The 27500-nt window shown below is 36.8% G+C and overlaps 1 protein-coding gene across 13 annotated transcripts in view; it reads left to right on the plus strand.

Annotated features, from left to right (window-relative positions):
- Positions 1–27500, plus strand: part of LOC125032482 (KICSTOR complex protein SZT2-like) — an 82648-nt gene that overhangs the window by 23326 nt on the left and 31822 nt on the right. For 6 of the 13 annotated variants that reach the window (XM_047623630.1, XM_047623633.1, XM_047623641.1 and 3 more), the window contains exons 20-50: positions 1–209; positions 367–594; positions 792–1686; positions 2496–2680; positions 2798–2979; positions 3316–3438; positions 3555–3809; positions 5637–5696; positions 10585–10638; positions 11722–11878; positions 12116–12334; positions 12580–12826; positions 12966–13041; positions 13317–13502; positions 13660–13808; positions 14029–14174; positions 15148–15282; positions 15626–16307; positions 16730–16879; positions 17398–17513; positions 17727–17982; positions 18160–18356; positions 18594–18843; positions 19284–19443; positions 19713–19839; positions 20220–20385; positions 20857–20983; positions 21259–21401; positions 22477–22583; positions 22771–22974; positions 25475–25612. The exon at positions 1–209 is cut by the window's left edge and continues 29 nt beyond it. In XM_047623630.1, coding sequence (XP_047479586.1) covers positions 1–209; positions 367–594; positions 792–1686; positions 2496–2680; positions 2798–2979; positions 3316–3438; positions 3555–3809; positions 5637–5696; positions 10585–10638; positions 11722–11878; positions 12116–12334; positions 12580–12826; positions 12966–13041; positions 13317–13502; positions 13660–13808; positions 14029–14174; positions 15148–15282; positions 15626–16307; positions 16730–16879; positions 17398–17513; positions 17727–17982; positions 18160–18356; positions 18594–18843; positions 19284–19443; positions 19713–19839; positions 20220–20385; positions 20857–20983; positions 21259–21401; positions 22477–22583; positions 22771–22974; positions 25475–25612 — 6329 coding nt within the window. The remainder of the gene's footprint in view (positions 210–366; positions 595–791; positions 1687–2495; positions 2681–2797; positions 2980–3315; positions 3439–3554; positions 3810–5636; positions 5697–10584; positions 10639–11721; positions 11879–12115; positions 12335–12579; positions 12827–12965; positions 13042–13316; positions 13503–13659; positions 13809–14028; positions 14175–15147; positions 15283–15625; positions 16308–16729; positions 16880–17397; positions 17514–17726; positions 17983–18159; positions 18357–18593; positions 18844–19283; positions 19444–19712; positions 19840–20219; positions 20386–20856; positions 20984–21258; positions 21402–22476; positions 22584–22770; positions 22975–25474; positions 25613–27500) is intronic. The other 7 variants (XM_047623640.1, XM_047623642.1, XM_047623632.1 and 4 more) reach the window with 6 other exon arrangements.

Here is a 27500-nt window from a genome sequence, read left to right on the forward strand (position 1 = left end):
GGGTCTGCTGACTCTGGAACAGCTGCTGCTAATGTGCCAGAGTGCACCACTGCCTGCTGGCCCGGGACTTACAGAACTGCGACCTCCCCTGACAGAGGCCAGCCAGGACCTCCAACCTAGGATCTCACAAGTGCCATTCACATTTGATCTTATTAGGCTCCTGCCCAAGTGTCAGCAAGTGGAACTGCTTGTGTCAACTTACGTACAAGGTGGGTGGGTCTTATACATTTACCATCTTCAGTTTATCTCTCTATTTGATTAACCTGTATATGATTTATTGTGTAATTATGGATCCTTTAGAGAATGTAAAACATGTCTCCTTATCATATTCTACACTTATTATCATTATTACATTGTATTTCTCAGATTTGTTCACAAGTCTCATAAAAAGAGTTACTTTTGGAGGTGAGACTTCTGGCATTGATGAAGCTAACCAGATAGCCTATTCTCTGTTGCTGGAACACTTGAGCCAGCTGCACCACGATCGAGAGTTCCACCTGAGCACAGCAGACTTACAAGCCTTGCCCAAGATGCTCCGGGATCGCCAGCGATCTCATAATGCCCAGCCATCACCTTTTATCAATACCAGTGTTGGTTAGTTGAAGAGTATTCCAGTATTGCAAAAAATGAAGAAACATTAGATTGTATATAGAGACAAGATTTAATAAAGGATTTTTCAAACGTTATTGATAAGTGACAGTAATGTTCAGGTTAATTAGAACAAATATTATAGATTTGGATAGAAATCTCTTATAAGTAATATTTTAATAAAATTGTTCCTTTTTTCACAGGTAGAATGAGTGACCCTCCAAAATGGCGTTGCTTCCTGAAGGGAGTTTCTAATAACCACCTTCTGATAACTCTGCTTCCTGCTTCCTATCATGACCTTAAGCTCCTGCTTGTGAAACGGGCAAATATTTCTGATGCCACAAATAAAGCTATTAGACTTATTCCTGGCACAGAGAACATTTTAGACTTGGACACAGAGACAAACACTACTGATCAGCCACAGGGGGGAGTGACATCAGAACAGCAAGTGTCCTTAGAGAGCAGCAACTCCTCCTTGACACATCTAACATCCCCAAGCCTTCCACCTCCAACCCCTACAAGCAGTCGGTCATCAACCATGTTTATGGAGAGTGGAGACAACATCACCCCAAGGGTCAGGTACCGTTCAGGACCAGTTCCTCCCACACACTCCCAGCCAGTACAGCAAATCATCTCAGACTCAATACGTGAACGAGCCAGTTCATTCCATGTAAGCAGGGATCGATGTAGTTCCTTTGGTCAGAGTGAGTCAGTGGCTGAGAGGAACAGAACTGGATCCATTGACTCACCCACTAAAGAGCCACAGTGTGATCCTCCCCCGGTGGCTTCACCCACAGACCATGGTAGGAAAATATACATATCCATGCCATCAAAGTCGCACTCGGGTGTCTTTGATACATCGAGCAAAAGCATGTCGACGGAGGCCATAAGAAGCGATGATAGTTGCCTTCCTCTACACCTCCGAGGCCAAGGGACTGTAAATGAATGTGAGGGTATCTGCAGAGTCCCTAGTGCTGATGAGAGCACGAGCGCCGTGCCAGCATCACCTTGTCACAAGCCAATATTTGGTGCAGTTATGCTTCCCATCTACATCTATGACTGCAAGTTGAGTAGTATTACCACACAGCTTGTCAACAGGTATGCATTTCTGTTTTTCCTTGTTTGATTATCCTTCACTAATTTCTTCTTTAGTCAGAGTTTCATTTGCATTTTGTTTACACTTCTTTCTCTCTTTCTTTGTGAAATTAACAGAATTGAATATTACTAAACTTGTAATTAAGATGTTCTTTGAAGTGAATGTATTTATTGTTGGTTCAGTGGCTTGAAATAGGTATGATGACTGTGTTAAAGTATATATATGTATATCTAAGCATTACATGTATGTATTAATATCTAAAATGAACTGCCAAAATTGAGTGAAATTTTCCCTTGAGAATATGAAATAATAGAATAGAGGTTGCCTTTCACGCACAGACTGTCAAATTGATAATCCTTTAATTAGAATTGTTCATATACTCTGAAGTTCACAGTGCTTAAGAGTCATAGATTCCAGTATAAAAGGAAATAGAATGTTGTAGTCTTATTATTGAATACCAAATTATAAAAGTTATTGTTTATTTCTACCACTGTACCTGTTGAAAAATAAAGTTTGAATTTTTTTTATCAGGTTCCTTTATCAAGATTTGTTTATCACAGAACTTCAATTTTTGACCTTTTTATTTTTATTTCACTCTGTATGGAAAATTGTAAGTGATTGCTCTATATAAATGATTTGTGGATGTTTTCTTTTTCCTTTAATCTTTATTGTATATGTCTTCAAATGTTTTATTTATCATTTACTTACTTATGTATGTCTCTGACATGTATATATTTGTTTATCAATATATGCACTTGTATATGTATGTAAACTTCTATGTCTCCTGATCTGCACTTCATAATGGGCCCAGAGAGGAGCGCTGCAATGTGGTTGGCAAGGACATCTATGTTGATTCCACATTTAAATTGGAATCGGATGTGGTAGAGGACACTGTGCCTCTAAAGGACGAACCCCTGCCTGCTTCTCTCACCATCCAGGAGGACCTCAAGCAGCCAAGTCCAGAACCACGATCCGAGGAGTCTGATGTTGGAGGTAGTAGTATTACTGGTGGTTGTAGTGGCGTACTGGATCACTTTGCATGACTGTTTTGTAACTACTGCATCTTTTTCCATTTTCTGTGGTGTAGCTAACGGTTTGGTTTCATACTTTTAGCTGATTCAAGCTGTCTCCGGGCCCATATGGAGGCAATAGAAGTATGTCACCTTCGAAGTTTTGTTCTTGGTGTTTTCCAAGCGCTTCAGAAAGACCTTATTGTCCATTCACATGACGTGCAAGCTGCTCTCGATCACTGCCATGAATCAGTCATGGAAATTGAAATTACTCACTTTCTTCAAGTAAGTTTTTCTTTGATTGCAGTATGGTTAGGAGCTTTGACTTAAAGTTAGATAGATATAGGTATATCATTTAGATACAGATAGATGAATGATTATAGATGAAGATAAATAAATATATAGAAATGTATGAATTGCCTTCTATGAACGGTTTAGGGTATGTTGTCAAAATGTTCCACTTTACTGCAAATTGTGTTTATTGAATCAAACTGCTCTCATCATTCTGACCAGGCAGGCAGACATATGTTATACTAAGTCTTCTTTCTTCTTCTCTTTCTTTCTTTCTTTTTTTTTTATCCCCAAAACTGTTTATGAAGAATCATGTATGGTAATTGACAGACTATATGTGGGCATCTTCGAGACTTCCGTCTGCGCATGAATTTGGAGCAGATGCATCAGTGTCGGCCTGAATCAGTTTTAGTATCAGAAGCAGATGATGCAAATCAGTCTAGTAATGTGAAGGTAAATGGTGGAAGAATTTATACTTAGGACAAAGTCCAAATAATGTTGCATATTACATGAATAGTATTTATGAGTTCTGTTAAAGTAAAATAAATAAAGGAACAAAACTCTTTCAGGACATGAAGAAGGAGAGCCAAGATCCACCATTTTCACCTGTGCCATCGAGTACGAAAATTAGCAGTGGCAGCAGTCGCAGCAATAAATTCCCCCTCTCCCTTTTGAAGCTCCACCTTCCATGCCGTGACTTGCAGCAACTCCATACGAGCATTAAAGAGAGATTCACAACCATTCTTCAGGGTTCCTTCCGGCCAGTCCCGTCACTCCCAGAGTATTATTATTTTTCTCCTCGCACTCTTCATCACTCAAGTGAGGTATGTGAAATTAGAAGTAGATTTCAAATACAGGGATCATTATGTAATATAAGGACTAATTATATATGTATATATTTTTTTATGCAATAGATTGTTGAACTAGTATATGATTCATGAAGTGCCTCTATAGCATGAATGGTGCTAGTGATGGATTAGAATGACAGTGTTAGCAATTGTAAAAGAATTCAACTTCTCATATTACAAAGAACATTGATATAGACTGTTGGCAATAATAGGGATATTTTGGTGTGGTAAGAAATTTTTGGAGTAAAGACATACCTAATGCAAGAATGATGCTTTTACATATGTTTCAGTAGATTATTAGATTTGCACTGGAAAGCCACAAACAATTAAGCAGAAGTTTAGTAAAATATTTATGTGATCACGTCATTCATTTCATGTGAAGGTGCTTTGAAATCAGGGAATATATAAATGCAATTTATATTTCAGAAAAAATGTTAATGTAGAACTTTATTTATTAATTTGTTCTTGAATATTATGGTTATATGATGGTAGTCAAAAGGAAACTTAAGGAATCATTAACTAAGGAATATTGTATTATTCATACTAATGATGACAGTATTGTAAAGGACAAATACATTTACAAAATGTAGTAAAATTATGTTAGAACCTAGACTTAGAAAAAGCTGTATATAAGAATGAGTAACTTCACACATTTTGATGAAATCTTCATCAAAATTTCCCATTCAACTATTATTCTAGCATTCAGCATATTTATTTTGTCCCCCTCCTCATCCAGTTGGTCAGTTAATTTGTCCTATTGATTTGGCAAGTCACCATTCATAAATATGTTAGTTATTATTCTGTGTGTGTTATCATGTCTACTTGCAGTTCTTTATGTTTGTTTAAATGCTTTTAGCACAGTTGCCACAGCATCTTGACACCAGACTGGAGAGACAGAAAAAAATATTTATAACTAATATGTGTGAAGCATTACTTATTATATGCTTCAACTCTGTTGTTATTATTATTATAGTTGTTATTATTGTATTATTATTTTTCATGTGGTATTATTACTGTTAATATTGTTATTATTATTGTTGTTATTATTATTATTATTATTATTATTATTATTATTATTATTGATATTGTTATTGTTACTATTATTTTTTTTTTTTTATTAATATTATTATTATTATTACTATTATTTCCATTATTACCATTATTACCATTATTACTATCATTAACCCTCTTACTCATGCAATGTAATTATTTGTGTTATTTATTAGGGTTCTGATATGTGGTGCTGATACACGTAATTCATCAAACACTAAATGTAGTTCAAAATGTAAAATAATTAAATTGTTGATAGAAGACCCAATGCTGTTTCAAGTTATTCAGTAGGTCAGCAGTTTCTCATGACTCATGTGCATGTTAGCAGCCCCCAGTAGCAGGTTTTACTTGATGATAACCTGGATAGTGAGAAGGGGAATAAATCACACAAAAAAAATACTTGAAACTTGGCATGCATGAGAGGGTTTTTATTATTATTATTATTATTACAAATTATAGTTCTTGCTGATTGTTTGTGACTTATGTTCATTTTCATGTACATTTTTTGAGGTGCTCAATATGTTTCATCTTATCATAATTATTATTTTTTTTTTTACAACTGTGATACATAATGCTTTAAGGAATACTTCATGATCATGGTCTTAAAAAGAAGGTAATATGATGAAGTCCTATTTATATCCCCAAGTAACAAATTGTGTACTCACCAAATTGGATATTCTGTTATGAGTAAGAATAACATTTTATTGGGAGACATATGTGTAAACTCTTTTTCACTTCTGACTGGTGGTACAGGGAACACCAGTTGGGGAGTTCATCTATGTCTCTGGCCAGGACCTTGAACACTGGGACCAGGTTAGAAGTGAATCCTTGTGTGTAATTTTGTGTCACCCATCCCAAAGGAGGGCCAGAGAAGTCCGTAGAAGCTTTCCCTCAACACCGCATGTTGTTCCTAAGCTACTATTGCATATTTTGAGAGGAATTTTATCTCTTTTTTTTTCGTGGAGGAGTGACGCTCACTTGTTTGTGGAAGGTTGTCTTGTATAGTAGGCCCTGTAATGCATTCGCAGCATTAATTGTAAAGTAACATTTTGTCTGAAAATGTAATTTGCTGAAATTGATGTGAGCAATAGTTGACTAACTAGGAACTATATGAAAAAAGTAAGAATTTGCATTTGATATCAGGAATAATGTTTCTGTGTTTCATTATTTATTTAGTTTTGCTCCAGAAAAAAGTTTCATGTTTCACTTTAAGAAGTGAACAAAAAGCAAAGTACTTAAAAATAGTTAGAAGGATATTTCTTATTATAGCTTTGCATGTGGGACTACTAATGATTCTATAGTTTTAAATTACAGGACCTGAGAGCTTTACTCACATATATATGTAGAAGTGTTTGTATGTGCTCATCTATACATGATATGAGATTCATTTGAGCTGTTCTAACAATACATATTGAGTTTGTGTTTAACTGTTAGTCTGTATTTTCTGTTGCTAAAAGTGATGTGAAGAGTGAAAGTCATGTAGGTTTTAGTTTTAGTTTTAGTTTTAGTTTTTTTTCATGTAATGACAGGAGAGTTTGGGGTTAGACATTTTATGAATCGTTAGTGAAGATTTTATGAAGAGGATAGTCACATAAGAGTGCTGACAAAATTGTATTTGAAGACATCAGACTATTTATGAACTTTAGATGCCTAGATATCCATTTGTCACATGTATTATCATCAAAGAGTATCTAGTAATGCCTTTATATAATCTGTATTTTTTTTTTTTTTTTTTTTTTTTGTCACTGTAGCACTCTTAGATATATATATATTTTTTTAGATAAGTTTTACTTCACTACCATGTAATTCATAGTTTTGTCTGTGATTTGTAAAAGTGTTTTCCATTATTTTAACTGTGTTTCCTGTTTTAGGCATAGTAAGAAAAAATATCTAGCATTCATATTTTTTATTGTGTATATTATTTAACCCATTCACTGTGAAGTGTGCATGTGAGCGTGCGCTCGTGTGTGCATGCATGTGTGTGTGTGCATGTGTGCTGATGTAGGTGACAAGTAGCCCATGACTGAAGTCCCTTTGGTACAGTTAATTAAAGCAGTTTATTGTGTCTTTGCTAGGAATTCATTTGAGTTGTTCTGGTCTCTGGTGCTATTACTCAGAGCAGTGTAATACACCTGTGATTGTTGCAATCCCTTCTCGAAAGGGTGTGTGTGCGTGCGTGTGTTTGTTTATGTAGTTGTGACAAAAAAATCAGGATCAGTTTTAGACCATGTAGGATCATTACCGAGGATCGAAGCACAGAGAAAGAATAATTGCGGGTCTAGCAAGTTAAATTCTGTAAGTGGATGGTGAAATCTGATGATTTTAATTCTCAGTTATGTGGCGCAATTGCCCTCCAAAGATATGTCACACTAACACTCACAGTCACACTAACACTCACAGTCACACTAACACTCACAGTCACACTAACACTCACAGTCACACTAACACTCACAGTCACACTAACACTCACAGTCACACTAACACTCACAGTCACACTAACACTCACAGTCACACTAACACTCACAGTCACACTAACACTCACAGTCACACTAACACTCACAGTCACACTAACACTCACAGTCACACTAACACTCACAGTCACACTAACACTCACAGTCACACTAACACTCACAGTCACACTAACACTCACAGTCACACTAACACTCACAGTCACACTAACACTCACAGTCACACTAACACTCACAGTCACACTAACACTCACAGTCACACTAACACTCACAGTCACACTAACACTCACAGTCACACTAACACTCACAGTCACACTAACACTCACAGTCACACTAACACTCACAGTCACACTAACACTCACAGTCACACTAACACTCACAGTCACACTAACACTCACAGTCACACTAACACTCACAGTCACACTAACACTCACAGTCACACTAACACTCACAGTCACACTAACACTCACAGTCACACTAACACTCACAGTCACACTAACACTCACAGTCACACTAACACTCACAGTCACACTAACACTCACAGTCACACTAACACTCACAGTCACACTAACACTCACAGTCACACTAACACTCACAGTCACACTAACACTCACAGTCACACTAACACTCACAGTCACACTAACACTCACAGTCACACTAACACTCACAGTCACACTAACACTCACAGTCACACTAACACTCACAGTCACACTAACACTCACAGTCACACTAACACTCACAGTCACACTAACACTCACAGTCACACTAACACTCACAGTCACACTAACACTCACAGTCACACTAACACTCACAGTCACACTAACACTCACAGTCACACTAACACTCACAGTCACACTAACACTCACAGTCACACTAACACTCACAGTCACACTAACACTCACAGTCACACTAACACTCACAGTCACACTAACACTCACAGTCACACTAACACTCACAGTCACACTAACACTCACAGTCACACTAACACTCACAGTCACACTAACACTCACAGTCACACTAACACTCACAGTCACACTAACACTCACAGTCACACTAACACTCACAGTCACACTAACACTCACAGTCACACTAACACTCACAGTCACACTAACACTCACAGTCACACTAACACTCACAGTCACACTAACACTCACAGTCACACTAACACTCACAGTCACACTAACACTCACAGTCACACTAACACTCACAGTCACACTAACACTCACAGTCACACTAACACTCACAGTCACACTAACACTCACAGTCACACTAACACTCACAGTCACACTAACACTCACAGTCACACTAACACTCACAGTCACACTAACACTCACAGTCACACTAACACTCACAGTCACACTAACACTCACAGTCACACTAACACTCACAGTCACACTAACACTCACAGTCACACTAACACTCACAGTCACACTAACACTCACAGTCACACTAACACTCACAGTCACACTAACACTCACAGTCACACTAACACTCACAGTCACACTAACACTCACAGTCACACTAACACTCACAGTCACACTAACACTCACAGTCACACTAACACTCACAGTCACACTAACACTCACAGTCACACTAACACTCACAGTCACACTAACACTCACAGTCACACTAACACTCACAGTCACACTAACACTCACAGTCACACTAACACTCACAGTCACACTAACACTCACAGTCACACTAACACTCACAGTCACACTAACACTCACAGTCACACTAACACTCACAGTCACACTAACACTCACAGTCACACTAACACTCACAGTCACACTAACACTCACAGTCACACTAACACTCACAGTCACACTAACACTCACAGTCACACTAACACTCACAGTCACACTAACACTCACAGTCACACTAACACTCACAGTCACACTAACACTCACAGTCACACTAACACTCACAGTCACACTAACACTCACAGTCACACTAACACTCACAGTCACACTAACACTCACAGTCACACTAACACTCACAGTCACACTAACACTCACAGTCACACTAACACTCACAGTCACACTAACACTCACAGTCACACTAACACTCACAGTCACACTAACACTCACAGTCACACTAACACTCACAGTCACACTAACACTCACAGTCACACTAACACTCACAGTCACACTAACACTCACAGTCACACTAACACTCACAGTCACACTAACACTCACAGTCACACTAACACTCACAGTCACACTAACACTCACAGTCACACTAACACTCACAGTCACACTAACACTCACAGTCACACTAACACTCACAGTCACACTAACACTCACAGTCACACTAACACTCACAGTCACACTAACACTCACAGTCACACTAACACTCACAGTCACACTAACACTCACAGTCACACTAACACTCACAGTCACACTAACACTCACAGTCACACTAACACTCACAGTCACACTAACACTCACAGTCACACTAACACTCACAGTCACACTAACACTCACAGTCACACTAACACTCACAGTCACACTAACACTCACAGTCACACTAACACTCACAGTCACACTAACACTCACAGTCACACTAACACTCACAGTCACACTAACACTCACAGTCACACTAACACTCACAGTCACACTAACACTCACAGTCACACTAACACTCACAGTCACACTAACACTCACAGTCACACTAACACTCACAGTCACACTAACACTCACAGTCACACTAACACTCACAGTCACACTAACACTCACAGTCACACTAACACTCACAGTCACACTAACACTCACAGTCACACTAACACTCACAGTCACACTAACACTCACAGTCACACTAACACTCACAGTCACACTAACACTCACAGTCACACTAACACTCACAGTCACACTAACACTCACAGTCACACTAACACTCACAGTCACACTAACACTCACAGTCACACTAACACTCACAGTCACACTAACACTCACAGTCACACTAACACTCACAGTCACACTAACACTCACAGTCACACTAACACTCACAGTCACACTAACACTCACAGTCACACTAACACTCACAGTCACATCTACACAACACCTCTTAACCCCCACATACACATGTCGAAGCACACAAAGTTGCTGATATCTTGTCTCAAACAGCATTCCATGCTCAGGCATATAGTACATTCAGAGATGTACTCCTCGATACTTCAAGCATGGTGTCTGAACCCCTTCTTGCTATGAGTAATAAAGTGCCCAACCTTACAGGCTCAGCTTGACCTGACGAAGCATCGAAAATTGCGAAGAGTATCTGTCAGCAAGGTACTCCATTATAAGTATTTGTGCAGTAACCTCAGATTAATTTCAAAGAATATATGCTTTGCATGTTTAGTTTTTTATATATTAATTCATATCTCTTGGTTGAATGGTAGTAGTTAAAATATATTGTACTTGGTCGTAAATATTTATTTTTAAATTTTCACGACGGTGATCTGAGGGTAATGTACATAATATACTTATTGACAAGTATGCATGTATCTTATGTAGAAGCAGCAGCCTGTGTACTCTAACATAGCCTTTTTGAAATATTAATATCCCTTCATACTGTTTATTGGTCTCTACTTTGTTACTTATGAATGTTTTCTTTATTATTAGTATAACTTTAATAGGAAAAGATTTCACTCTAGGTATCTCAGTAGTCCTGTATCTATTTCTGTTTTCATACTTAAGAATTCTTAGATTATATTTGTCTTTCTTTTTGAAACAAGATTCTTGAGCCTTTAGGAAAAAGTGTGACTTCGAGGCTACGGCATCTCTCATCTGCTACATCCCATGATGAATTTTCCTTGATATTCGCATCCTTATTGGCATTTGCATGTCATCATTATGATCTGTGCTTTGGTGGGATGACCATGTTATGAAGTTATTGGTGCATATAGGTTGTATGAATTCATTGATGCATGAGGGTGTATGAAGGGTTTGCTGTGTAAGTAAAGGCAGTATGCATTATACAACTTGCAAAATGCAGCATTATTGTTTTTCTACACTAATTTTCTTTTTTTTTTTTTAAATTCTTTTCTTTGCTGCCTACTTTTGTAATTAATAGACCCTTGGTGTAAAAAGCTTTGTAATATCAAAATATATGGTGTTTGCTTTTCATGTTTTTGCTCTAAAGAATTTAACAGTAACTATCTTCCATTTTTTTTTTAGATTTAACACTATATTGTTCATATGTTCATGGATTTGTTATATGTATACATCCATATTTATGCATTTTATGAATATTAAATCTTAATATTTTCAAAAAACTTGAGAGAAATTCATCCATTTGCTTCTTGTCTATTGTTATCATACAGAAAAAAGTTCAAAGGATTGTGATCATAAAAATTATTTGCACGATTTCAGAAGTCGGATGTATTTACTGAAGGCGAAGAGGAACTGGAAGATGAGACAACTGTAAATGGTGCAGAGGAAGACGACGATGATGATGATGATGAAGTTGGGGAAGAGGAAGAAGACCACGACAAGAGCATAGAGTTTAGATCAGAAGTAGGAAGCAGCGGTAAGGAGGGAATCAGACGCAGAAGGTTTCTGTGACCTGCTGTGGTTTGTTTGTGGTTGGACTTAACCTAGTGCTTGTATAAATGTGGGTGGATAGATTATTTATAAAGCTGTTTTTATTTGTATTGTGTGCGTATATGTATGTATGCATTTATGTGTGTATGAAAGTGTACATAAGTGTTTTAACTACATTTGGAAACCTCATTTGAAGTGTTAATGACACTATTTATTTTTTTAGTTTATCGCCGTCTGCACAGCCAGTTGACAGCTTTTGAGGGTGATGAAGATAAGACCTCTGTCATTAGCGAGCGAGATGAGGACCTGAGCACAGTGCCAGACCACATGGATCTGGGCGACGGGCCAATACCACCTCTCTTTCTTCACCTTACCTGCACAGTGTATCTGGCGGGTCATGTCCAGTCTACCATCTCGGTTAAATGTCTCCCAACATGCTTAGGTGAATGTGACTTCCATTATACTTTTCCTTGAATACTGTACCGGTGAATATTTAAAAAACCTACGGATATTTTTGAAACTTGAAACCGGACAGACAGATATTACATTTAATTACATTTGATTAAGCCTATGGTACAACCATAGGCTGATTGCACAAATGTTTATAGAATGCATCTTACTGTATTTTATTTTTCCCAATGGATAGGCTGTTTGATTATGCCTAATGTCTCATTCGCTTCCCTTTAGATGAAGTTGTCCGCTGCCTGGGTAGCAGTGAAGTGGATTTATCATCAGTGACCATGACCTTGGATGTGCTCTGTATGACTCTTCCCCCTGCCCTAGCGACCACAGACACAAGTGAAACTGTTGCATCGTTACTGGATCTGAGGTCCAATCGCACCACCAGCTTCTGCTCAACGGCTTCACCACAACTAAGGAGAGGAAGAACGATATCGGAATCAACCTGCGCATCCATGACCGATGTAGATGAGTCGTAAGTGTGATTTTTGTAGTGAGAATGGCTCTGGGTTGTATGCCTGTGCTAGAAAATTTTTATGTGTTATACTTTGTTTGTAATATTTTGTCATACAGTGGGTCATCTAAAAATATACTCTTTACCTGACGTTATTCAGGTATATTGAAGATGAGGATCAACTTGCACACCTGCCAAACAGCCAGTATCAGGCCATTGTAACAACAGTAGATGAGGTAAGAATATGGAAATGTTTAGCAAATATAGATGGTAGATATAGTTATTGTGCAGATCACTTATATTATATCTTCTTCTAAGTTTTTGGGATATAAGGCTGGTATTCAACAATTTTTATACTCAGGTTTATGTGGTATGCAAAGTGAAAGACGGTAGAAATAATTTTACCTGTCAATTTTATCCATCAGTGTTGATATAAGAAAAATATGACTGTACTTAATATTGCATGGAGTTAGGTTAGAGACACTTCCTTAACAAAAATATGCTCTTGCAGATTAAATGGCTGCTCCGTGATGAAATAGCATCATCTATGTTGCATAGTTATCCACTCACAGAGCAGATGCTGGACATGGTGGCGGCACATGTTGAGAGCTCACAGAAGCCTAGAAACTGCATATCAGAATCAATTGCCTTGAACTTTGTGTGTGGTATGGAGCAGAGCAAGGATAAGTTCATGCAGGTACAAGAAGGTTTTCATATGTGTGAACAAAATTATTGTTAGATTCATTACAAGAATGAAAGTCTTCATAGTTCCTATATCCATTTTATCCTGGAATATACATACAGTACAAATGTATGTTTTCATATACATGACTGGGAAATCTGACGCATTTCAGGAATTTGGAAGACTGAGTGTTAATGGTCACCACCTACAGCAGGAAGGAACTCTGTATTACTTAGTTCAAGACAAGACACAAATAAGAAGGCGGCACTTCTCATCTTTGGTGCCACCTCTAGGCTTCAAGAATCAGTTTCTCATTGTGAGGTAAATCTAACAGTATTTCACCTTTTGCACTGTGGTGTAGGTCTAACGATAATTTATCTTTTACGTTTATTTTAGGGCAATCAGAGGATCAGAAAAAATTGAGGAATTAGTATAATAGACTACTGTTGCTATTAATGAAGTTATTATTATTTGATTATGTATTTTTAGAAAATATTTGTTATAATTCTTATGATATAATCTGACTCTTTTTTTTCAACAGACCACATCCTCATGCAGATGACACAGCTCAGTTGAGGCAAATGGAGAATGTATGTCAGATGAATAAAGTCAGTCTGTCATCACCAGATGTGCTCAAAAGTCCTCCAACCAAAATGCAGGCAGCAAAAGTTTCATTTGATACTGAATGTAAGGAATTATTTGAAAATATTGATAAATGTCGATCTAATTCCTGTTAATGATTAGTTAAAAGTTTGTTTAGTATATCTGTCTTCCAGGTCCGGCACTTTAGATTGCTAATTTACAAACTAAATTAGGACTCCCAAATGATGATTGAGGATTATGCAAAATAGGCAGTGCACCAGACTGTTCTTCATTTTCATATCTAGTTTTTATGTTTTTATGGTCCCTGTTGGTTACCATTTTTTTTTTTCTTTCTTTCTTTCTTTCTTTTTTTTTCTTTTTTTTTTCCTTTTTGTACTCCCATCCCCTTTGTTTGTCAATTTTGATCTGCTTTCATACCAGACCTGAAGGGACCAGATAAAGGAGGCATTTGTTAGAGGGATTTTTTTTTTTTTTTTTTTATTATTATTATTATTATTATTATTATTATTATTATTATTATTATTATTATTATTATTATTATTATTATTATTATTATTATTATTATTATTATTCTGTCCAAGACATATGATATCAGTTTTTCCTCCATTCACAAGGGGCTCTGTTCTGGCTGTTACCTACAGGTTTAAGCTTTTAATTATTCTTATCTTGTTGAAGCAGAGGAAGGGTTGGGAATTGAAGGATAGCCAAAATAGAATTTCTTTTATTTTTGTTTACCTTGGTTCCTGGATGTACTAATTGCCTTGGTTGCAAAGGCTGCTCAGTTGATGTGTATGATTAGGTAGTCACGCAGATATCATTGTAGCCTTCACACCAAAACTCTTGGACAGAAAAAGAGCATATTCAGTACAAATGTCTCAAAATATGGTTATCTATCTATTTATATCTATTTATCTGTAATCTGACTGTATGTATCTACAGATCTCTATATCTCTATGCACCTGTATATCTATATATATCTTTGTCTTTATATCTATGTATCAATTATTATGTGTTTATCATTGAGTTGTTTGTGTAATTATATAATTTATTTTGGCAGCACTTTTAGGGGAAGGTGAAAGCAGTTTACGAGCAGACGGGTCAGAGAAAGAGAAATGGGTTCGGCGGAGAGAGAGGAAGGAGAGAAGAGACTCAGAAAGAAGGGGATCCGTTAACTCTTCAGACTCAGACTCAGGTATAGATTCATAAGCAAATTACCAATACAGGAAAAAATGAGATAAAGGTAACACATTTAGAAGGAGAAAAAAATATGTCAACCATTGATTAGTAAGGTTATGGTTATTGGAAAGACCTCATTAGAGAACAGAATTTTTTGTCTGATTTTGAAGATTTGGATATATTTGTGAGTAGTTTGAGAATCTTGTAAAATTTGTGGATTATTTCAAATGATTAATAATAATAAAAAAAAATAGTTGAATGGTAATGTTAATGATTTTATAGATTGTTATTCTTGTTTCTTTATTTCCTGGAATCACGTAGTCCTAACTCAAGGTTGGTTCTTTATTTTGATTTGCCAGATGATAACCACATGAGAGGTAATTTTTCACGAGAATCTTCACACCAGCCATCTGATATAAGAGTCCGTTCCTATGAGTCTCCAAAGAAGAGTATTATCCTACCTGCTGATTTATCGGTATCCAAATTAGAAGAAGTTATAAGTAAAGATAAGGAGGTCCCTGGCAAGCAACCAGAGAGCACAGCTGTAGCGATCACAGAGACCAGAACTGTAAAACGGCAGGATGCTTTACCATCGGAAGATTCAGAATATTCGCTCCCACAGCAGAAAGATAAGGAAACAGGAGAGGAAATCAACATTTATAGCATGGATAATGCACCTTTGGAAGAGCAAACTGCTAGTTCACTTAGCATGCCAAAAGACACTCAGATTTCAGACTTAGCTGGTCTCTCTGAGGAAACAGCAAAGCCAATAGTAATAAGTGACCTAATTGAAGTTAAAGGTGAAGCCCCCAAAGAGGAGGTTAGCGAGTCCCTCAAGGAAATTTCCAAATCAGAAGGTGGCGGTCAATCAAATACAGAATTATGTAGCGAAACCAAGATGGCAAGTGAAGAAGCAGTTGCACATGAAGTATTAGGGAGGTCCAACAGTATGGTTTCTCAAGACACTACATCTGCAGCTACTGAGAAGCCATTCAAAGACGGAGCTCATCGACTGTCCTTGCCTCTCAACGAGCTTATTAGGTGAGTGATTGGACATATTGATTGAATTTTGTTGATTTTCAATGTTAACAAGGCTTTAATACTTTATAAATCATATTTTTGCTTTATTTTAGATTGCAAATGTTATTTTTACAAATTAGGGACCTTTTTAAGCATTGACATTTAATATAATATAGTCATTATAAAGAGCAGATGAGTTTATAAACAACAAGCCTCAGTCATTTGATATTTTCAACTTGTTTAAAGTGAGTGAAGACCAAAACATGAAGTGGAAATATATGCATATTTTTTATATATTTATTATTATAAATTATTATCTCTATAAGAGCCCTTCCTTGTAAGTGATTGAAAGAATAAGTTAAATTAACCGAGAGAAAAGAAGTAAACTGCTCTTTCCCCAAAGTCTACATCACAAATGAACCATTTTCTTATGGTGACTGCAGGTGTGGTTCCGAAAGCATTCCCCGGCCTCAGGCATCGGCAGAAGTGATTCGAAAATCTGCAAGCACAGATAACTTTGTCCCAAATGTGACGGAGGCAGCAGTGGAACAGCTGAGAGGCTCATCAAACAGTGTGATGAATACCAGTGGAAGGTGTGACTATTATATGATGACTTTTAATAATTTGTGCTTTTAATGTTAATGGAATGCATTCATGATAAGTTGCTACTGCAGGTGCTCAAATAGTATTATTAGATATAACTTCTATGAGTTCTTACTTATTCTACTACATTTATATCAGTACAGAACATTGTATCCAGATCCTTAAAGGACTGTTTTGTAAATTTGATATAAGTTTACTTGTATAGCTAAATGCAGTAACAGGAATACCCATAAAATTCTTAATTTTTTTGTTTCAGTGAAATATAAGAATTTCTCTACTTTTTTTTTATTTACTTACCTTTGATTTTTAAAATTCCTCCATAAATTGTTCCAGTTACTGCTAAAGTGATATGATATAACAGTGAAAATAATTTGCATTCTGATAGATAATCAGGAAGGAGATGGGTCAGCCTTGAAGTGCAAGGGGATCAGTGCCCTATAGACAGGAGACAACTTACTGGACCTGATATTTTGTTCCTTTCCTTTAATACTATTCTTGGAATTTTCAGTAGCTGTGGTTTGTGGGCAGAGCTGTTCAAAAGTCGCCACAATTCTGCAGAGCTTATGAAAAGTCGGCATAATTCAGGGGCAAGTGCAGATCTACTGAAAAGCAGGCACAGCTCAGGTAACTTATACATTTATTTGATAGATATTTCAGAAAGCATTAATCAAGCCACAATAATTTTTAGAATGGTCGGAGCACAAGTTCTAAGAATTGTAAAACAGTATGTATTACTTTTGCATTAGAAATTTATTAGCAATTGTTTAATAAAGTATGTACCCCATGATTAGATATTACACCCCCAAATTTTCTAAATCAAATCCCGATCTTTCTTAGGAGCTGGAGGTGAGCTTATGAAAAGCCGCCACAACTCAGGGACTGGCTCTGTTCCTGGTGGTCATTATTCTGACGTATCAAGTCTGCTGGAGTCTGGACAGACAACAGAGGATGGGTGTGAGGGAGACATAAGTGATTCTGACAATGACTGCTGTGACTGGCTACAGGACTTTGAGTCAGTGAGGCCTTTCCTGCCGGAGTTTTGGCTGATCTTAAGGGTTTCCAAAGACAGAGTGGATACATTTTTCCATTGCAGGTAAATAAGGTTTCCATTTCAAATGCTGTCTGCAAATATGTGGCTTATAGTGAGATTTGTGTAACATTAAAGATATTGTAGAGGTAAGAGGCCATTTATCAAAAGACAAAAGTTGCAAGATTAATGTCTGAACTATTGCTGTAGATGATGTGCAACCCTTACCATATTTTTTCTAAGGACCGAGGCAGAGATGGCTCGTTGGCGTGGTGTTCAAGCAGAAGTTGTGCGAAGTGTTCGGAATCTTGTTAAGATTGTCAACCAGACATTGTTGCTACAAGATCTGCATAATACGCGCATGTGTAACCGTCTCCTTGAACCAGAAACATGTGATGATATCTGGCGGCATGAAGAATCAAAGGGGCGGGGGATAGATGGTGAGATAAAGTTTTGATCTTACTTTAGTAGAAAGTGTTTATATAGATATGCACAGATTTTCAAGAGGTAATTAACAGAGAAAGAAGTAGAACAAATTACATTACTTTAAGTTTTCTTGAGTTTGATATTAGTTTTATGAAAGACATTGACTGTACCCAACATTTCATGGCCAAAGAAGTTAGTATAAATTGTAACATTTCATTGCCGAAAAGAAGTTGATTGACCCAACATTTCAGATGGAGATCCTGACACTCGAGGTTATCTAGAAGCAGCTCTAAAGTTTAAAGCAGGAGCATTTGCTTGTCAAGTAGTTTGGGAAACCCATTTTGAACTGCATCCAAAAGTGAAGTTGGGTGCTGGGAAGGTCTGCAGCAAAGGTATTCAAGCCCTCCGGACTATCCTCAACCCATTCTCAGTCAACAACCGCAAGAATATGTTTGTGTACGAGGACAGTTCAGGGAATGGATCAAATGTCTTCTACTTAAGGTAAGACAGGAAAATATGTTAGTGAGTCTGGACAACTTGCAAACACAAGAGGTACAGTTAACATAATTTAACTAAATCTTCCATCAGCATTACATATAATTTGAAATTGCTGAATATTTAATTAAAATGTATCAGTTACTCATATTGTGAAGTTATCCTTTTTCATTTATATCTTTACTACATTTATCATGTAAGTTCAGCTTTTAGGCATATGGAATTTGATATGACTTAGTGATGCACAGGTTTATCAACAAAAAGAAAGGCAAAAAATAAAAAGTGTAAAGAAAAGATAAGATACTGATATCTCATAAATTGTTGTTATAATTATAATATAAAGTCAGTTTAATTAGCTTATTGAAAATCAAAGTACATTTTTTTTTCTTTTCTTTTTTCTTTCCTTCTTTCTTTCTTTCTTATGCTGATCCAAAAATCTACTTCAGACTGAATGAACAGCAATCTGTATCAGTCTCGCCTCAAGTGGACGGCCGACGGGATGACTGTGGCTTGTCCCGTAGTTCATCTGCTGTGTCCCTTGGGAAACGAGGCAGCCGGGAGGATGACTCATTAAGCCTCAAGAATGTGGGCACATCTCAGCCATATGTAAGAATCTCCCTCTCTTGGTTATAGGATATAGGATTTTTAGGATTACTAATCATCTCGGGTGGTTTGGTTTGCCCTCGAGGATATCAAGGATACTAAGTTTCAGAATTCCAAGGATACAATATTAATGAAAAGTATTTTTGGGGATGCTAAATTCAATTCAGGGATTTCAGGGGTACAGAATTCAATTGCAATTTAGGATGTAGTTTTCAGTATTTGCTGTCATCTATTTTTAGAAGGTCTGGTTTTCTATAAGTGTTCCTCCACAGGAACTGCGTCCACGTGTGAGCTCATTTGGAGAGAAAGATGTGATCATGGAGGGTGTCCCGTCCACTCCTGCTCAGCGCAAACGCAACCACTACATAGTTCTGACAGTGCATGGCATTGCGGAGCCAGGTAAGCTGCTTCACTTGCAGAAGTTTGTTTGTCATATATCTACCTGTTTATATACAACGGAGTAGATTCCTCTTACATATTTCTAAAGTTTCTGTCTGGTAAGGATATGGTTTAGAGTGTCAAAAGGTGAGCTGTCTTTGGGATTTACTTGCTAGGATTGAAAGGATGTGCTAACAGAAACCTTTCAAAAAGATGTAAAAGGAATTGTAACAGAAAAAGTACAAAGAGCTATTCTTATTAATCTTTTTCCTTCTCCTCCCCCTCCTCCTCATCCTCCTCCTGCTTTTTCTTCTCTTCTTTTCTTCTTTCTCACTCCTTCTCCCTCTATAAAATCTTTAATTACATTTGAATTTAAATTATTTATATTTAAATTGTTCCAGGCCCTGCAATCAAGGAGGAACTGGTGCGGATGCTGCAGAACCGCCTGGATGAGGCCGTGGTGGAGGCCATCTGCATCATGCTGTGGAGCAACCCTCAGCACAAACTTACACCGGAAGACGTTCATTTTATACAGCCTCCCTATCAGCCACCAAAGACAGTGCTGAGGTAGCTTCCTTTCTGAATTTGCAGTGGGAATTGATGTTCATGGTTTGGGCTTTCTCAAAGAATGCAACATGGTTTCTTTATACTGTTTAGTTACCTTTTCTTTTAATTCATTCATACAAAGATCAAATCTATGTTGTTGTTTTTAAATGCAGATGTGCACTTGAAGACAATTAGATTATGAGTGATGATGTCTTGATGCATTGGTAATACTAATTATTTGATTTTTGTTAGGCTTATGATAATTATCATTTTTCAGCCAGTCATCAACAACTTATCAAGTGTATCTTTGCCTCAGTAAAAGAAAATGAATTTGGCCTTGGAATAATAATAAGAAATTGCTATTTTTCTCACTCTGTTTAGTTTTCTTCTTGAATTCAGTTTTTTGATAGCAAGTAAATAAACATTTAATGTAAATCCTAAGCTAAATCTGTTATTTTTCTTTTTGTAATCACTTTATTTCTTTATTGGCAGGTTTACTGTCAGTGCTAATGCTCTTCCTTACCTGCAAGCTGTTGGTTACTATCTGCGGCAGAATATGTTGTCCTGCAGCTTCATTCATCCCAAATTTGCAGATAATCGGCCAGAGCATCATTTTCAGGTATATACTAGTATGACTGCTGCTTGATATTTAATATTCTGGTCCCTATAGGTCTGGTGTAGAGGTTATAGTAGTCGTTATCATTTTTTTTATTAGCTGTTAATTTTTTTTTTAACTGAATTGCATCTGTTGCTGTATGGAGTACCAGTGAAAATTTACTTATACTTCCAAGAAAAAGAAAATAAATACATATGATAGAAATTATTATAAATGAAAACACTTCCACCTATGCCATAAAGTTAAGTTTTATGTGGTTTATCTCTTTTTCTCTGTAGGACTTTTCAGCAACAGACCAAGAGATGTCTAGTGAACCCAACATCTTCCTCTTTGTGAGACCAAGAATGTCAGCTGCAAAGGGCATAGCTTGTATAGCTTTCTCCATTGTTGATGGGAGCAGCAACACCGTACAGCACATCAGGTTAGTTTTTATTCCATGTTATATGAGAGATGGAGCAACACCTCTTAAGATCTGTTAACAATACCATTAATTAAGTGGTCATGTTAATTTCATATTATTTTTCTAGCATGGGTTTACTTAGAAAATTTTCTTAACCCAATGGCGACGGGTCACGCCTATAGGCGTCATAACAATAAGCCCAAAATGTGGCGTGCGGCTGTCCGCCGCGGCAGCGCGCCAAAGTGCCCCGAGGCAATGATTGGGCTTGATGTACCGAATTCACGCGCTCAGAGTTGGCGCGTTGCCGCAGTTCGCCAGAGCGTAGAGTTTTTTTTTATTTTCTATACCCGTCGCCAATGGGTTAAAGATCTGGTCCTTCACCTTAGAAACTAATTTGTGATTGGCTAATGTAGCAGTATCCTTTGAGGAAGTTCCCAGATCAATTAGTAGCTATTACCTATCTTTGCTTTGTCTTCAAGGACTTGCAGAAATTATTTAAAGAGCAGACCATACCATATGTGATAGGTAATTATTATGAGAATTAATGAAATTTTGTCAATATATCCTATAAACAGAAAGGTAATAAGTTACATTATTTTAAAGAGAACAAATATTTTACTTGTGTTACTGTTATCCTGAAAGGAAATTAGATTTATGTAAAAATTAGATTAAAAAAAAATGTCATGACCCTATTTTCCAACTGCCATTAGGAATATTGTTTTTCCCTGAAAATTTTTAATTCAGTTTTTAAATCTATTCAACATCAGTTGGAAGATCAGTAACAGAACTATTATCAATAGTAATGGGACATTTCTATCCTCACAAAGAATATTAATCAATTCACAGTGGCATTAAGCCCACACATAGGCAGATTACTAAGAATAACTCAGTGGTAATAAAGAGCAAAATTCTTAAGAAGAATAAGTAAAACAAGATAGAACTACTGATATAGTAGTTATAATAAAAACAATAGTAATAACACAGCAGAAGAAGAAAGGCCTCCAGAGTCATGTCTATACCACCATTTTTTACTTCATCTTGAACCTGACTATTACTTTTTTTTTTTTTTTTATGTAATGATATTTGTGCCTTGCAGCTGTCCCAGACCTTCCCCAGATGCCTATCAAGAAATCTTTTCAAAGCATGATTTTGAAGCTTTAACTCAGACCCAAGAATATCAACCCAGTCCAACTAAGAGTCCAGGTAAGGAGGTGTAAATAAGTGAATATTGTGTCCACCTTAACATGAAATTAAATGAGAAACGAGCAGGAAAAATATGTAAATTTCTTAATGTTTTGAAATGAGAAATAGGTAGGAGAACATCTTTTACAGTATTGCTTATGTAATTTACAGAACTTTGCTCTTATTCTGTGATGATTCTATTATCCAGGGCCGATGGCGATGCTCCAGTTCAAAGTCTGGGAATCAGGGCGAGTGGACCTTGATGAAATACGCAGGTACTTGGTGGACTCGATTTGTCATGCACTTTGGGATGTGAACACCGAGTACCGACTCCTGACAGCTCCCATCATGCCAACTCAGGCTCCGCAGATGCATGGGACGCCAGCTTCGGAACCGACAACCCCAAAGAAAGGTGAATTGAGTTTAGTTTCCTTTTCTTTCTCTTTTTTTTTTTTTTTTGTTTCAATGTCTCTTACTTCTTGTTCTTTTTGTTCTTTCTTTCTTTCTTTTTTTTTTCTTTTTTTTCTTCTTCTTCTTCATCTTCTTTTTGTCTTCTCTCTGGGGTTTTTTTTATGGATCATGGATCATAGGTAAGAGATATAATGGATAATGGATATTGTTCGATAATAAATCTTAAAATTTTCCCTTTTACATCCCTCTTTTTTTATATAGATTGGATATTCATCTGTCTGGTATATTAAAAAAAATGTTTATTAACCATTTTCATTTTCAGGAAATTTATCTCTATAACTATTTTATAATTTCAGAGGATGTTTACTTCAATTACAGAGTTTTTTTTATTTATCTTATTATAATCATTGTCATTACTATTATTTTTATTATTATTATTATTATTATTATTATTATTATTATTATTATTATTTTCATTATTGTTATCATCATCATCATAATAATCTTCATAGATATTATCGATGTTATAATGATAATAATGATTATCATTATTATTATTATTATTATTATTATTATTATTATTATTATTATTATTATCATCTTCATTTTTATTGACCTTGTAATTACATCCAACTTATAAAATTTATGTAACTGGTTTTTGTTTCCATGATATAGCATTTATAAACAAAAAAGCAAAGGGAGTCTTCCTTTTTTTCTTTTTTTTTCATTGCAATAAAACCTTTTTCTCCCTTGATAGATAAATCTCAGTGAATAAAACTTTAAAGATCTTTGAATTAATATTCTTGCTTTTATCAGATTCTTTAACTAGTTGGTGGTTTTCTTCATTTCATTTTTCATCTGTCCTATCTGCTTCATTGTCTTCCTTTGGTGGTTCTAATCAGTCTTTCCTTCCTCAGTTTCCTTCCCCTTTCCTCCTTGTTTCTCTTCTCTCCACTGCCCTCCCTCTTCCCCTTTTGCCTTTCCCCTTCTCCTTTGTTCTCCCACTCCACTTCTACTATCCTCCTCCTTCTGCCTCTTCCCCTTATCTCTTCCTACCTCCTCCTACCTCCTCCCCCTCCTGTTCCTCCTCCTACCTTCTCCCCCTCCCCCTCCTCTTCCTCCTCCTACCTCCTCCCCCTCCTGTTCCTCCTCCTACCTCCTCCCCCTCCTGTTCCTCCTCCTACCTCCTCCCCCTCCTCTTCCTCCTCCTTCCTCCTCCTTCCTCCTCCCCCTCCTCTTCCTACATCCTCCTACTCCTACCTCCTACCTCCTTCTAACTCTTCTTCTTCTTCCCTTTTCTTCCTCTTCTTCCTCTTCTCCCTCTTCTTCCTCTTCTTCCTCATCTACCTCTTCTACCTCTTCTTCTACCACCTTCTCCTCCTCCCTTCATCTTTTTTCATCACCACAAATGTGATATTCCTTAGTATATGATAGAGCAGTCAGTAAAGATGATCCTTGTGCAGACTGGTAGATTGTCTCAAAATTAACCTGTTAGTGATGGTATCAGAAATCTCTCGGTGTCACCGACTCTGAATGCTTCTGGCAACTGTCCTGCCGTTTGGACCAGGAGTCCGCTACAGAACTAGCAGAGCTCTCCACTCGGTGAGCTCTAGCACGTTGCAACACCTACAGCCATTCGCGGCACGTCTAGTTGGTTTGTTATGACAGCAGGGCCCAGCAGATATGGGTTAATATGTTGGTAGTATGCATATCAGATTTCTGTTCTCTTGAAGTGAAGTATATTAAATAGAGGTCATTGTGACAAAAGCAGAAAAAAAGGCACAAATGAGCATGAGTAGCTTCAAGGTTCAGAGTTAACCTCGTTATATTCTGTTAGAGATTTAATGGAAGCACATCAGTTACAATACCTGTGTTGGGTAATTAATCAGTCTTACTTACACCATCATATGTGATAGGAGCTTCATTTATTATTTTTAGCAAGCACTTTGGGTGTGTTCTTCTATTTTATTAAATGTGCTCTCTTTTTACATTATGAGATGAATCTTGCTTAGATATTCTTTATAGATAATCATAATTTTACTGTAGGTAAAGCCCTGGGAATTATTAAGTAGCCTTATTGGTTAATTGTATTGTTTATTTATTACGTCTTAACCCCTTACTGACAGGTCACGTTTATAGCCATCATAACAAACCATGTGGTCTGCAGGGTATGGCTATATGCATGAGCGCGTTGAGCAGGAAGTTCCTCTAAATGTAGTGAACTCTCACATTGCCAGAAATCATCAGAGTTTATAACGCCAAGAGATTTCTGATACCCGTCTGAGGGGTTAAAGGATGTGCTTATATCAGCATGAAGTTGACTAAGACCTTTCATGACTGACAAGGTCTCTCATTATACAAACCCAAATAAGTAGATATATATTTCTGGTTTACAAAAAAAAGCACACTTATATTAAGAGAAAATCACTTGCAAGTTGTTTTCATCTTGCAAATTTCAAAACTCAGGTTTTAATGCTATGACCCTCATTGATTGACAATAGATACTCATGGTGAAGCACTGCGCTCAGTGAGCTTGCTGGAAACAGGGGCGCATCCAGTGGAGGATCGCATGAGGTCAATCTCTATCTCTGGAGTGCCCCCACATGTTTGTCTCCCTCGCATGGCAAACAGGATGGGGAGTAAGTCGCAGTGAATGTCATGAGAAAAGTTGCATGCCATGCTGATCTTTGTGTTCAGTGCTATGAATAAATGTTTTGCATGATTGCTGTTATATGTCCCAAATATATGTAAGATATATATAACTGATTCTTCCAACTTTGCTGATTATGAATGCTCCAAAGTGCCTGTTGCTTTACAGGTTTTGTACACTAAAAGAGAGAGAGAAAGTGAGTGAGTTAGGGAGAGTGCAAATGTAAGAGAATGAGAGAGTAAGATACTTTGCCTGTTTTGGTACAAGAAATGGGTCGGGTTTTCTACAATTATGACTCACTGAGTTGATGCATGCTCTTGAGTGCATGGTGGCATGAGTAATGCTGGGTGGGATGAGGAGACCTTGCCCATTGCTGGTCTAATCTTCAAAGACCTAGGAAGGGGTACACTGCTGGGAGAGGAATGCATGTCAACAGAAAACTTTGGGTCAGACACATAGTTTTTGTCATGTAGAGATATGATTGTGCCAAATAAAGAACTACAATTTATTGTATTAACTTAAAAGAATATACATTCTAGGTAGAATGCTGAGAGGAATTAAGAGGGACAGAGAAAAAAAAAAAAAGGTAGAAAGAGGTGAGAGAAAGTAGAGAAGTGAGAGAAGAAAGAGAGAAAATGGGGATGTGGAAAAGTGAGAGAGAGAGAGAGAGAGAGAGAGAGAGAGAGAGAGAGAGAGAGAGAGAGAGAGAGAGAGAGAGAGAGAGAGAGAGAGAGAGAGAGAGAGAGAGAAAAAGAGAGAAAGAGAACATGGAAGGGAGAAGTGGGGGCGAAATGGAAAAAGGGTGCATGCAAGAGAGAGTGAGTGATAGAGAGCAAATTGCTATTTTCATCGCCAATGCTTTTCAAGAAAATCTCATGTCCAGTATGAACAGAAACTTACCCAGTTATTTTGAGATTATGAAACCTATTATAAACTTCTTTTTTTTCACACAAAAGCACCAGACCCTAAGAGATGGGTTGCTCCCACCAGCTGACTCATCATTGGCCCATGTCTTGCAGCTAAAGATTCACTCATTGCTTTAGCAGTTTAGCAGCCTTTTTGAGAGTGTAACTCACATTTATTTCAACATGTTTTGATGCATGCTTTCTATAATGATGCTTGAAGTGATGCTTGAAACTGATCTTCACATTTTGCTGTTAATGTTATCTATATATTTCTTTCCACATAGCACTCTTTATTTTGAAGAAACACTATTTGAGAATTTTTTAAATGCATGTGAAGAAAGTCATGTAGAATTGTTTTTAGGGAATTATTGGAAATCGTTTGAAAGAAGTGTGCTATGATTTTATGTCATATTTTAAATGGTAATTTCTTTGGAATAGTTTTTTGTCTATTCATTTATTATTATTATTATTATTTTTTTTTTTTTTTTTTTTTTTTTTATGCAGTGCAGATTCAGAATCAGTTTTATCTCTTGTAAACATCGTAATTATATACAGCACATTATTCAAAATTACATTCCTTCTTACCTTGAAAGAACATACAACTCATGTCATATCCAGGTCTATCAAAACCTTAACCCAACGAAGCAGTGACCACACTTGGTAATTTCATTGTTATGTGTAATCTGTGTACATGATGTTGATCTTGATTTGTGTACTTTTTTTCTATATATATATATATATATATATATATATATATATATATATATATATATATATATATATTATTCATTGCAATTAATTTATTCATTCAACAGAAAATTTAAATTAGTTGTTATTCATCAAAGTCACACGCTCACCAACAGAGATGGATATACCCACATAAACGTCTTCAAATGAGACATGCACACACATGCATACAGATGAACACCTTGACCACACACAAGCATGCACCCTAAACCACACCCTCACTAT

Source organism: Penaeus chinensis, chromosome 14, assembly GCF_019202785.1.
Source record: "Penaeus chinensis breed Huanghai No. 1 chromosome 14, ASM1920278v2, whole genome shotgun sequence".
Classification (NCBI taxonomy): domain Eukaryota; kingdom Metazoa; phylum Arthropoda; class Malacostraca; order Decapoda; family Penaeidae; genus Penaeus; species Penaeus chinensis.